Source organism: Egretta garzetta, unplaced genomic scaffold, assembly GCF_000687185.1.
Source record: "Egretta garzetta isolate BGI_Z169 unplaced genomic scaffold, ASM68718v1 scaffold223, whole genome shotgun sequence".
NCBI lineage: Eukaryota > Metazoa > Chordata > Aves > Pelecaniformes > Ardeidae > Egretta > Egretta garzetta.
The window spans coordinates 686,078-698,603 of NW_009259033.1; the positions used below are offsets into that span (position 1 = coordinate 686,078).

At 55.3% G+C, this 12,526-nt stretch overlaps 1 protein-coding gene across 1 annotated transcript; it reads left to right on the forward strand.

The window, feature by feature from the left end:
* Window positions 1-389: 389 nt before the first annotated feature.
* LOC104122647 (sodium-dependent lysophosphatidylcholine symporter 1) lies at window positions 390-11,130 on the forward strand. The gene is made up of 15 exons (XM_035890366.1): window positions 390-888; window positions 3,362-3,487; window positions 3,810-3,934; window positions 4,560-4,692; window positions 5,123-5,201; window positions 5,631-5,788; window positions 5,911-6,001; window positions 6,547-6,668; window positions 6,783-6,866; window positions 7,057-7,140; window positions 8,104-8,216; window positions 8,680-8,823; window positions 9,086-9,262; window positions 9,501-9,548; window positions 10,570-11,130. The coding sequence occupies exons 1-14, from the start codon at window positions 802-804 to the stop codon at window positions 9,529-9,531; spliced, it is 1,554 nt and encodes a 517-aa protein (XP_035746259.1). The 5' UTR covers window positions 390-801; the 3' UTR covers window positions 9,532-9,548; window positions 10,570-11,130.
* The last annotated feature ends 1,396 nt before the right edge of the window (window positions 11,131-12,526 follow it).

The window sequence follows — 12,526 nt, forward strand, 5'->3', positions numbered from 1 at the left end:
GCGTGGGGTCTGCATTGCCATGGCAGAACTTGCGGGAACTCACAGACTGAGAGGGAGGTTGATAATTGCAGATCTCGCTTAATAGAGAAAGGAAAATGTATACCATGCCACCACACCTTGCACCCATCAAGGAGAGGGCAAAGCAAAGGGGCAGGGGGTTTCCACTGGAAATATAAGGAGCCAGAGCTGGGCTCCTGGTCCTCCTGGACTGCCTTGGGAGAGAGGGGGCTTTGTTGGGTAGTGACCCGGGGGAAGAACCTGCCTGTTCCTGCTGCCCTCTCCCTGGCTGCTCCAGCCACTTTGGTTGCCCATTCTGGGTTTCACAAGCTGGTTCTTTGCAGCTGGGGATTGCTGGTGCTGAGGTGAGAGCCCTGGGGTGGCTCGAGCACGTTCCCGCAGTGGTCTGGAGCTCAGGCAAAGGATGACTTCTCTGCAGCCCTGGGATGGGGAGGAAGTGCTGAATCCAGCTTGACCTTTGAAGAGCACCAGATTTCTCCACTTGACTGTGGAAAACCTGGCAGCTACTGCCCTGAGTATGTGCTGCACTGAGCCCTGCCAGGTTTCCTGCCTCCATGGGCAGGGTCTGGCCACGCTCCTCCCTCAGGGCCAGTCATTTCCCTTCCATCAGCTCCCCTTTGGGGCCCTGCAGATGTTATCTTCACTTGTCAAATCTCCATCCAGCTCTGATCTTTGCCTGTGGTGCGCTCTTTGACATACGAGGCAACTTCTTCCTCAGCCTGGGTGAAGAAACTTCTGTCTCCCCGCCACGTGCCACTGAAGGACGCGCTCGTGTCTGCAATCATGCTTCCAGGTGGTCACGAAGATGCTGACCTGCGCAGGTTGACCCAAGAAGGGGCTCTCCCACAGAGCAGAGTGGAGCGCAGAGAGGTAAGACCGGTGTCCCGGGGTGCTTCTTTCTCACACGCAGAATTGCATTTCACACGTGCATGCTAACCCTCGCGAGCGCGCACACCCACGCAGAGCCTACCCGGATCGAACAGCCACAGGCTGTGGGGGTGTTTCGAAGTGTTTATGACTCAAGCTCAAGAACACATTGTTAAAGCAAGGCTCTGCATTTTGTTGTTGTTGCTGACTTTCAAGTGAAATGGGCAGAGACGTGCAGAGCGCTGTCCTACCTGCTGAGAGCATAAAGGGAACAAAAGCTGCCACAAAACCCTACAGCCGAGAGAAATGCCTTTGTAATTTTAGAAACAGAACTGCTGTGGAAATGAGATGTTGTATCCTCAGCGGTGGTGCAAGCCTAATGCTTCAGCCAGCCCTGCAGGACAAGGTTGCTCTGCAATTTGAAATAGAAGGGACCCGACTCTCACTGTGTGCTGTAAAAGGCAGAAAGCAAATGGGGACCAGAAGCTGCGAGGCACAAGCAGGCTGCTGAGGTTACCTGGCACGGGGAAAGCAGGCGCTCCACTCCCCTGGGCGTGTGGGAAGAGGCCGGGCTCTCCAGCCTGGTGGGCGCAGCAGCATTATTGCTTTTTTCCATGGTGTGGGCTGTGGAGGAGTTCCTGCTAATCACTGCGGGAAGGAAACACGCTCAGTGCCTTCTGGAATGCTGCTTTTTGGGATTGTGCCTGTGTTTTTGGAAGCCGCTCCCTAGTCCTGTTACAAGGAAGGTCCATCATCCCTCAAGGGTGGCTGTCAACGTGACCTGCAAGCCATCTCCAGCCCAAACAGGCTGGGGAACTGACAGGTTGCCCCCTTGCCCCATGAGAAATGAGGGCAAGTGGGAATTTGAAGTGATCCCTGACTCCATTTCCCTGTTACCCAGCCGTCGATGTGACCCTGCAGTCCTCAGCACAGCTGCCCCGTGCCAAGCGTTCATCTCTCCTCACTCTGCTCTTCTGCAGAGCTCTTGCTGGAGGAACTCACAGCCTTTTATAGTCACGTCTGGGCCAGGCCTGTCGCCTGGGATGGTCATCTGTGTGAGCAGGGGAGCCTTCCACATCTTCCCAGAAAGGGCTGTGTATTTTTTGGGTGCAGGACAGTAATCTGCCTGCTGCACTCTGAGCTGCGCTGGAGCTGCTCGGTGATCAGGAAAGCCGAAATGCGGTGTAGACCAGGACTCTGAGTCGCTGATGACTCTGTCACCCCTGAGCATCATCCAAGGCAGCCTGTGCTGTGATGGGAGGTCAGCCCTGGTCTCCAGGCATCTGCACTGTGACCCCACTGCTGCTCTCCCTATCCCAATGGAAATGCCTTCTAGCCAAGGTCTGCTCACAGAAGAGCTGAGCTGCAGCCAAGGCCGTGCGCGGCTTCAGCCAAGTGGAAAGCTGAGCCCAAACGGGCCGTCTGCTCTCTATGTGGTCTCACCCCGTGCCCTGCAGTACGCTCCCGCTCTGGTGTGATGCAGAGATGTATCGTGCTAGACAGCAGGTTCATTTTGGGGCTGGGAGGAAGTCGGTGCTGTAGGTTGCCTCTGGGAACTTGCCAGGTACTTGAGGCTTGGTGCGGTATTTACTGAAGCTAAACACTTCCAAATAAAATAGAGGCTTTGCCATCGGCCCTTTTCCTGCACACAGAAACGTTCCTTGTGCTTTCCCTGTAGGTCTATAGAAACCCCTGGGCTCTGGCCTTTGCAGTCTCTCTCCTCGGACTGCCACCGTTACAGTCACTTTAAGCCTGATGCAGTTTGTACTTTTTAGTACTAAAGAACTTGAACCACTGGATCGTGGCTCAGTAGAGTGGAAAGGACAGTGCTAGAGCAGCTCAGCAAATAGCTCTGTGTCTGGCGTTAGATGTGCATCTCATTTACGTTAGCAGCCTGTGATCTCATTCAAACGTGCCTCCGAGGAGAATCAAGGTGAGACACCAGGGATGTGGCCCTGGTGACAAGCTAAGCCCAAGACAAGCAGATGAGACAGATACCCGCTGATCAGCTCTTGCCTTGGGGCTTTGGCTGCTCGAGGAGCGGATGTGGGCTGGAGCGAGGAGGGAGGCTGTTGCCGTGTCCAGCCCCTCGGGGCAGCGGTGCAAGAGATCCTGAAGGCTTATGAAGAACATGAAACTCTGCTGAGCAGGATCTCACGAGCCAGGCTGCTGCCCGAGGGCAGGCTGTGTGCAGGAAGCACTGTGCCCTGAGCCACCAAGATTACCAGCAGATGGGGAAGCACCCTACAGCACCCCAACCGCCACATCCACCTTGCTTGTGGGTATCAGGTGGAGTAATGTCCGGGCAAAGGCCAGGTATGTGTGTCGAGGGGGGGTGCATGGGGGGTTGTGTCATGCCTCGGGGTTTACATGGGCCTCGGAGAACCCAGCAGATGGGATGAGCAGAAGCTGGAGGTGAGCTGTCAGCCAGAGGTGCGTATTGTTTCTCAGGTGGGCTTGTTCCCTGGTGTCTCAGCTGCAGGAGAAGCCAGGACTGCCGCTCTGCAGAAAGGTTTGCTATGCCATTGGGGGCATTCCCTACCAGATGACGGGCAACGCCCTTGGGTTTTTCCTCCAAATCTTCTTGCTGGATGTTGTGCAGGTGAGTGGCCACGTGAGATGGGGTTAGCTGCAAAGGGGCTTAGCGTAAGCTCAAGCAGATTGGGGCAAGGGTAGAGTTTGGTGGGTGGCCAAAGCCCTTGGAAATGCTCATCAGTATTAGGCATTCAAACCGGATCAAAATCGCATCATGTAAATGTTGGTGGGTGCGCAGGAGACGTTTCTGGGCCATTTCAACACTTGGAGTGGTCTCCAGGGGGTGCAGATGAAACGCTGGCTTGAGCAAGCTGCATCGTGCTGACTGCTTGCAGCTTTTCACCAGGACTTCTTTCGCTTTCAAGCTGTGGTTTCCGTTTCCCTCTCAGCTGGAGCCTTTCCATGCCTCTTTGATAATTTTCCTTGGAAGAGCCTGGGATGCAGTTACTGACCCTGCTATTGGCTTCCTGGTCAGCAAAAGCCCAAGGAGAAAATGTGGGAAGCTGATCCCATGGTGAGTGTCTGGGCTGGAGCCTCACGAGGGTCTTTACTGTGCTTAAATTCCTTCAGTGCTAGCGCAAGGAGGTAGCTGGGATGCCTCACTGGGAGTTTAACCTGACTGTGGCTTACGGAGAATTACAAAACCGTAACATCACAAGGACACTAAAAACATAACTCGCAGTTGTCACCGCAATGGAAGAGAAGTGTACTGCAAACTTTGATGCTTGCTTTTTTCACGGGACCTCATGTTTTCAAGGCTGTGGGGTTCAGTGCTCTGAGAGTCCACGGGGCCGCACGTAGAGAGTTTGGTAATCAGCTGTGCCAGCAGCTCTCCACCAGGCGCTAACCATGGGCAGATCTTGCACATAGAGGGTGCACTGCCTCCAGGGTTCTGCTGCAGGGCGAGGACTTGAAGTAGCTAAGCAATAGAGTAAGAAATGTTGGATGACCTAGACATTACTTTTTCTGTGTTTAGTCTCCCCCAACCTGCATTTCAGTCACAGGTCTTGATCTTGCAGTAGCTGGGCTGTGGTTTGGAAGCTGGGGAAGAGGCTGTGCTGCGTAGTTCAGCTTGCACAATGAGAGGTGCGAGCACCTTATCTGAGGGTCACATCTGACCAGTTCTGCTTCCTCCCCAGGATCGCATGCTCCACGCCATTCGGGGTGCTCTGCTACTGCATGATGTGGTCCACCCTCTCGGATGCCACCCCCGCCTCCCTGAAATTCCTGTGGTACCTGTTCATGTACAGCTTCTTCCAGACTTGCATGACTGTAAGGAACACGGTGCCGCCTGGGGCTGAATGTCTTACACATCATCCTATAGCGCAGGGAACGGGGACGCGGTCAGTTGGGGAGTCCCAGCCTCTCCAGGAAGGGAACCGGAGCGGAGTCTGGGGCAGCTGTAGCCGGAGAGCAGGGAGGGATGCAGGATGTCGCAGACCATCCCTGCAGGGATGGTGAGATGGAGCGGTGCATTTTAATGCTGGGGATTTGGCTGAGCTGCCTGTATACGGTGATGTGAACTTCTCCATCGCTGGTTTGTGGGAACAAAGCAAATCGGCGAAGAGGAGAGTGAAAAGCCACCTGTGTGCAGGGGTGGCACAGAAGGCAGCGTTATCCGCTGCGTAGGGACGAGGGGGGTTGTGCCCAGCAAACCAGGGAAGCAGCAACCAGAGCTGTGTTTGGACTGTGCTCTCCCTAGTGCTACCACGTGCCGTACTCTTCCCTGACAATGTTCCTGGGAGGAACCCAGAGAGACCGTGACTCAGCCACCGCCTACAGTAAGTGTCTGTGCCCCTGCAACCCCCGGCTGCCTGCCTTCCTGGGAGACCCTCCTCTGGGGAGGAGGTGAATAAGTTCCTCTGGCTTTGATCAGGCTGCAGAGTGGATGGGATAAGGCAGGGATATGAAAGCAGGGATGAAACCAGTTATCTTCTGCAAAGAATTTACCTGCAGAAACGTTTCTTAGATCTGTATCATCCCTGGGGGACTCGGGACCCAGATTTATTGGTTCCAAACATTACAGCATTTACTGCTGGAGCCAGGGAAAAAAAAATCAGAGCAGGTAGAAATAGCAGGTCTCTTCTTCTGAGGCAGCTCTGGATGTTGGTGCCTCCAATTCCATTCCCAAAGCTGGCCTCTTACCCTGAGGGATGTGTCCCACCACCCAGGGAATGGGACTGAGGTTTCCCTTCTGGTCGTCCTGGCAGGAATGGGGATGGAGGTGTTCAGCACGCTCATTGGGTCAGGAATCCAGGGGCAGATTGTGGGCAGTTACCATGCCCGCATGATGAATGGCTGTTACGTGTCAAAGGAGACGCTGCCCAACACCAGCACCTACAGCCTCACGGACTCTCTGGAGAACACGGTAAGGGCTGGCCAGTCTGCCCCCTGCTCCTCCTGTAAGCTCTGGGGCGGGTACTGCTGGCCGTGCTGCCAGCTCCGTGCGTGGTACCGCATTTTCACTGCACGCTCGCTCCTGTTTTCCAGCGTAGAGCCTATGTATCTGCGTCCCTGGTCCTGGGCTCAATCTATTGCCTGTCCTGTCTGATTCTCATCTTTGGAGTCAGGGAGCAGCCTGGTAAAGTCCATTTAGATCCAATCCAGAGGGTGCCCAGTGGCAGTGGATGGGGAGGATGGGGTTGCAGAGGAAGGTGTGAGGCAGAGGGAGCTGGGCTCCTGTGGGGCGTGTGGCTGTCTGGGTGTGGGGCTCAGAAACGCACCAACTTGGATGCCGAGACCCTCCTTGGTTTGTGCTGGCAGCATGTTGCTCCTGCAGAGGAGAGGGGAGATGCTTCGGAGGAAGGAAGGCTGAGGCTGCCTGGGAGCTCCTGCAGGGAGCCGTGGGCCTGGGGCAGGGTCTGCAGCTCACTGCTTCACACTGGGCGGGTCTCACCAACACGCGGCCTGCAGAGCTACGCAGGCCAGCCCACAATGTAAAGTGACAAAATCCTGCCCGTAGTTGACACCACGGCTGTTGTTGCTGCACTGAGACGTCAGACTCTGATAGCTCCTCACCCAGCTGGGCTGCATTCCAGACACAGTGGGCACAATCCCCCTGTGCCTCCCACCCCATCACGTTGGCTCTGGCAGCTCCAGTGCCAGCCCTGCTGTCTCTCCTCTCAGGGCCCCTCAGCCCCCTGGGGAAGGTTGAGCTGCCCTTTTCCAGCTGCCTGAGGAGGATCGTGGGACACAAACCCTACATCCAGCTCCTGTGTGCCTTCCTCTTTGCATCCCTGGCCTTCCAGGTGCGAGACCTGCCACGGCAGGAGGAGAGCTTGGGGGATGAGATGTCCAGGCAAGTTATCCAGACAGTGAACTCCAGACCCCCAGCCACGAACATATCCACGTTGCTTTCCCAGGTCACACAAGGGATTTTTGCCTTCTTCTGTACTCATGCTGCAGGGCTGGCCGGGAAGTTTCAACATTTAGTGCTTATCATGCTGGTAAGTGAGCCCCAGGCTGGCCTTCCTGGTGGAGGGGTTGACCCTTGGGTCACCCCAGCCCTCGAGCATGGGCAGCTCAGCCTCGTGGAGTCATGCGCTGCTGCTTCTGCCCATCAGCAAGGCTGTCACCCAGGCAGAGACCGGCAGTCCTGGGGGCATTGCTGAGACTCCCCTTTGGTTCTCTCCTCAGGTCACAGCCTCCCTCTCTATTCCCTTTTGGCAGTGGTTTTTGGGGAGATTTGGAAAGAAAACTGCAGCGTCACTGGGCCTGGCGGTGAGTTTGCCCATGGCTGTGGCTGTGGACTGAGAAGCCCCGCAAGGGGACAGCCTTGCCCCCAGCTGCTCATGGTGTCTGGGGAGAAGAGCTGGCTGGTGGCTAGGGGTGGCCCTGAGCACAGTGTCCCCTGCACTGCAGGTCACCAGGAGTAAGCCAGTAGCTGATGGCAGCTCTGCACTTCCTTGTGTCTAGCCACTGCTGGTATCAGTGGCCATGGCTTTGCAGAGCTTTGCAGTAAGGTGCAGGGCGGCCGAGGGACCATCTCTGGGACAGTGGGGAAATGATTTTTTGCAGCATCACCCAACCATGGGCTCGGGCTCTGAGACTCCGTGGCTGGAGGTCTGGTGAGCAGCATGTGATCAGATGCTGTACCAATGCCCCAGTCTTGTGTGCACACCCAGACGTCGCCCTGTCCTGCTCCAGGATCTTGCATGCTTGATCCAAGCGATCTGAGTTCTGCCATCCAGCTCCGTGAGAGGCACAGGGAGGGAAGGAAGGGCTGTGCACCGCACTTGCAGTGGCTGGGAAACAGCCCGCTCACCAGACATATGTCCCGGCTGCCGCCTGGCTCTGCAGGTCAGCAAGGAAATCCCCTGTGGCTTTCTTTTTTTTTTTTGCAGAATTAGGTCCTCGAATTCCATTGAGGATCTATCTCCAGATGCCTTCCTCACAGACATTGGGTGCAGCCATAGCAGATCCAGCTTTCCAGTTTAACCACTCGGCTCCATTGCCCTCCATACCCATCCCTTCTTTACCCATGAGGAAGGTTGTGCTGCCTGTGTCAGCCTGTCCAGGGCCTCCGCGCTGCGCCGCATAGGGGACAGAAGCAACTCTGTTTATGAAATGTGTGGGGAAAGGGGGGAGCATGGCCTTTGGTTGGGGCAGAGCAGTGCAAACTGTCTGTGAGCAGCAGAAAGAGCCCATGTCCTTTTGTTTCTCCTCTTCCTCTCACTGCTGCAGCTGATCATCCCAGCCCTGGCAGCCATCACCCAGGTGATGCACAGCTTCCTGGCCTTCGTCTTCCTGGTGATCATAGCAGGCTGCAGCATGGCTGTGCTCTACCTTTTACCATGGTGAGCAGAGGCGCCTCTGAGCCATTTGCCAGGCAGAGAGGAGGGGAAGGTTCTTGGGAAAGCGCTACCTGTGATGTGCCAAGACTGCCCATTTGCAGCTTTTGGGCTGCAGAGGGACCTGTGGAGATGGGACTGGGAAAGGATGTGGATGTGATCCAACCGTCCCCCAGCAGCATCGCTCAGTCTGCGTTCGGGTTCGGCAGCAGGATGCCAGTCATTGCGCAAGGCGCTGCTTTTCTTCTCTTTTTCCGAAGCAGCTGCCGCGTCCGCTCTGTTAGACGCCCTCTGCCCCGTTTGCCTAAGGCAGAGGACAGGCACAAAAAGGTCTCCAGACTGGGGTTCTGCGAGGGGTTCCTGTCTCTCTCTGCTGCTTGGAGAGGGCTCGGAGGGGCTGCAGCTGCACTGGCGTAGGTGTTGCTGGCGTGGGTGTCACCGACGTGTCTCTGGGGCTGTCTGTCCCCAGGTCCATGCTGCCAGATGTGGTGGATGACTTCATGCTGAGGAACCCCAGCTGCCTCAACCTGGAGGCTCTCTTCTACTCCTTTTACGTCTTCTTCAACAAGTTTGCAGGTGGCCTTGCCGTGGGGATATCGACACTGAGTTTACAGTAAGCCCCAAACGCTACCTCCCCTATTTTGTCAGCCCAGCACAGGCACCTTCTACTGTTTCCTGCAGTGTCTGATAGGAGATGCTGGAATGAGTCACAGGGGTATCGAAATATCCATCAACTGGGAGCAAGACAGGAGTGGGAATTTCTCCAAAACTGGGCCTCTGATACCAGACTCTGGAGGAGAGTGATGGAGGTGCCTGCTTGCCTTTCTGCAGTGACCCGGTAGGGCTGGGGAAAGGAAAACCATTCTCCTCTTCAGTTTTGCAGGTTACCGTCCTGGAGACTGCACATACAACCCCTCCGTCATCCTCACCCTGAAGCTTCTCATGGCCCCAGTCCCAATAAGCCTGCTGCTCATTGCCATAATCATCTTCTGCCTCCATCCCATTGATGAGAAGAGGAGGAAGCAGATGAGACTGGAGATGGAGGCAATGGGGTAAATTCGAGCTCTGTGATGGAGCCGGGTCACCCTAGCATTAGTCTGGGTGTCTGCCTGGGTCCTAGCCTGACACAAAGATGTTGTGTGTGGGAGGGACTGTGTGTGTCCAGTCTGGCTCCTCATGCTTGGGCTCCGATCCTCTCTAGGGGTGCACTTTCTGAAGGGCCTTCGGGGTATTTTGGAGGCTGTAGACTTCACATCAGATTTTCATGAGTGCTCGTGTTCCTTTTAACAGGCATCAGGTACAGTGTGGCAGCCAAGAATGAACCCAGGGCCGTAGCGGGTGAGTTGATCGGGAAGGACATGGATTTGCTGTGCTGTCAGGATGTGCTGCTGTCAGGGAAAGTCGTTGCTTCCTGTTGTTTCCTGTTCCCATATCCCAAAGGCTTGTTTTGCATCCTGACCCCCTCCCTCTCTTGGCTGGCAGGCGCAGGATGGGGAGGGGGTCCCGCTGCAGCCACCTCACCAGAGCTGCTTTCTCCAGGGCTTGGCCTTGCTGGTCTTTTGGCAGGTCCTGACAGATCTGGGCAAGGCAGATCCATGTGCTCTCCTTCTGGGAGAGAGTGCAGTGCCAGGGAGGAAGGGCCCCCGCCAGCCCCAGAGCGGTGCTCTTACACATGCTGGGGTGCGGAGGTGTCACTTAACCTTGTGGGAATGCATGCACAAAGAACACGTGGATTGTTTTTGAGAGGAAACTATTTTCGACCGTTTTTTAAGAAAAATACTGCCGAGAGCGCACGCCATTGTGCTTAGGCTGCCCTTTCACAGGGAAAGGTTTAGAATTTCTTTGAACAAGGCTAACGTTCAAGCCAGCGGTGTTTTAAAGCATGTGCAGAAACAATAACACCTAGCAGCTGGGTGGTGGAAGCCAGCTCTGTCCGTCTGCCTGGCCTTTCTGAGCTGAGTCACTTCTGGGGAACTAGGAGCTTCTCAGTAAAAGAGGTTGCGGGAATGGGCTGTGCTGCCCCTGGTCAGGCATCTGGTGGGGTTTCCGGCAGCTTGTCCTGTTTCTTGCCAGGTTGGGTGGTAATGCCAGAAGTGTCGAATGAATGTCAGGAAGAGCTGAGTCGCTTTGAAATTGTAGCCCAGAGCTAGATCTCCCACAGCAGCATCTTGCGAGAGCTGCTCGGCACCCCCACATCTCTCCTGGCAAGAGTGAGGGGGCAATGGGGGGGGAAGAGAGGGGAAATCGGCGGTCTCGAGGCTGGTAGCGCTGAGCGGCGTTCAGCCTTGTGCAGAGGCAGAGCGTGAGGCTGGTTATTTTTAGGGCTAGAGCTGTATCTGACCGTTGGTTGACCTTGCAGCTTTCCAGTCTGGTGCACACTGGCAGGATCTGAGCAAATTACTCCCCAGTTGTGCGCTGAATTAATTTGAAGCCTTAAGTCTTGCGGTGCAACATTGCGATCAGTGGGGAAGCCGGTGGTTTAGAGCTACGTCAGGGCACCTGCAGGATCGTCGCAGCAGCCCAGATTCAGAACAATTTCTCAGATGCACAAAGGGATGCTTCTTCCCACCCCCCCACCCCCTCCTTTTTTTTGTTTTCTGGAGTGTGAAGGATTTTCTTTGGGATCACCTGACTAAACCCGGGGGCAGCTGTTGGGGTGCGCTGCCCTCTGCCACTGCGTTGCTTTCAGCCTCCCTGCCTCTGGATTTACAAACAAGTAAATGCCTTCGAGCATCGAGGAAACGCTCTGATTGTTGAGACCTTGAAGTGCTGCAGAAGGCACGAATTCTCTTCCAAGGCACATGCTCCTTGGGGCAGAGGAATGGGCTTGATCTGGAGCTTCCAGCCTGCAGCAAGGGCTGTGATCCGGCCACGGGCCGCTGCAGAGCAGGACCTGACCCACTGCAGAGCAGGGAGCTGCTGCCGGCGCACGTGGTGCCTGCCAGCCCCGCTGCTGCCCGGGGTGGTGCTTCTGTGTATCCAATAATGTCCCGTGTATTTTTTACACTATTAAATCTGAATGGTCACGCTTCGCTTTTCCCACCTGGTATTTCTATTTTGTGAGTTCTGCCAGCAGACGATCCAGGCGTTAGGAAGCAGCTTAGGCAGATTTCACTTCTTTCCAAGTCTTTGTGCTTTCTCAAGAGTTTAGACACCAGAATCTGACCTGAACCTTTCCTGGGTCTCAATCAGACAGACCCTGAGCAGTTGAGGGGTGGTCAAACCTGGCTGAGCACCTCACCCCTGCTGGAAGTACGGGTTGTTGCAGTGGCCTTGCTTGCTGGCAAGATGGAGCAGGTTACACCAGGGAGTTAAAAACCAAAACACCCCACCCAAGGTGAGAGCTGTGAGGAGGTTGCAGTGCCTGACGCGCGCATGTGTGGCTGCGCCAGCATGGCGAGGGCTCTAGCGTGGGCACGTGTCAAGGAGTGTCTTCCCCTTTCAGCTCGCTGGCCCTCATAGGGAGAGCAGGCCCAGCCCTTCACCGAGAGAGCATTAGTCAGGAAAGCATGAGAGCCCTTCTTTCTCCCCCATTATTTTTCACCTTGACTCTGGGCCTCACACATCTGCCCTGCTGATGGGTGTGTTCGTGGTAAGTCAGGGACTAGAGGCACCAGCTGTGTGTTGCAGCTTTAACATAAAAAATAACGCTATGGCACCAAGCAAGGAAAAAAAAAAACCCAAACCCATGTTATTTCAGTGTTTAAAAGATGCAACCAAGGAATAGAAGCAATTAAAACCTGCTTCATCCCATTATCTGTTATTTTAAGAGTCTCCTCCTCTTGTGTCCCATTTTAATGCACTTGCTGAGAATACTGGCTTTTTACTAGTCTCTTGCCTGTCCTTGAACTTCTCTGTTCCCTTGTGGACACTCAAGTTCATCTCCTTGAAGTACGGAAATAGGACGCTTTGAGGCAAAAATCCTGTGCCTGGAGCGCTTCTTTTTTCCTTTTTTTTTTTTTTTTGGACCAAAAAAGAAAATAGTTGCTGTTGTTCCCAGAAGAAAGTCCTTTGAGCGTGGGATTGTTCCAACCTGCGTGGCTCCCGCTGAACCTGCCCCAGTAACGCGGGGCCGGCGCGGACCTCCGCCAGCACGGCGGGCAGCAGCCTTCACACACATCTATAAAGCAGCAGCTTATCTGCCGTCCGGCTCCCGTCACTGCGCGCGACCGACACTCTCAGTTTAGGTACAGCCGAGTCTTGGGAACCGTGGAAATAATGACAAGTCTTGTCTGGGGCTGGGGTGTGCGGCCGGTGTGCGCTGGCGCCTGGGGGTTCCCGGGGAGCCCCGCATTGGCAGCCCGGGGCCTGCAGGG

Excerpts from the sequence above, each read along its gene's own strand:
- LOC104122647 (XM_035890366.1), top strand. The coding sequence starts at position 802 with ATGCTTCCAGGTGGTCACGAAGATGCTGACCTGCGCAGGTTGACCCAA. Across the intron at positions 5,202-5,630 it reads TGACTCAGCCACCGCCTACA|GAATGGGGATGGAGGTGTTC; the intron begins GTAAGTGTCTGT and ends TCGTCCTGGCAG. Across the intron at positions 9,263-9,500 it reads CTGGAGATGGAGGCAATGGG|GCATCAGGTACAGTGTGGCA; the intron begins GTAAATTCGAGC and ends TCCTTTTAACAG.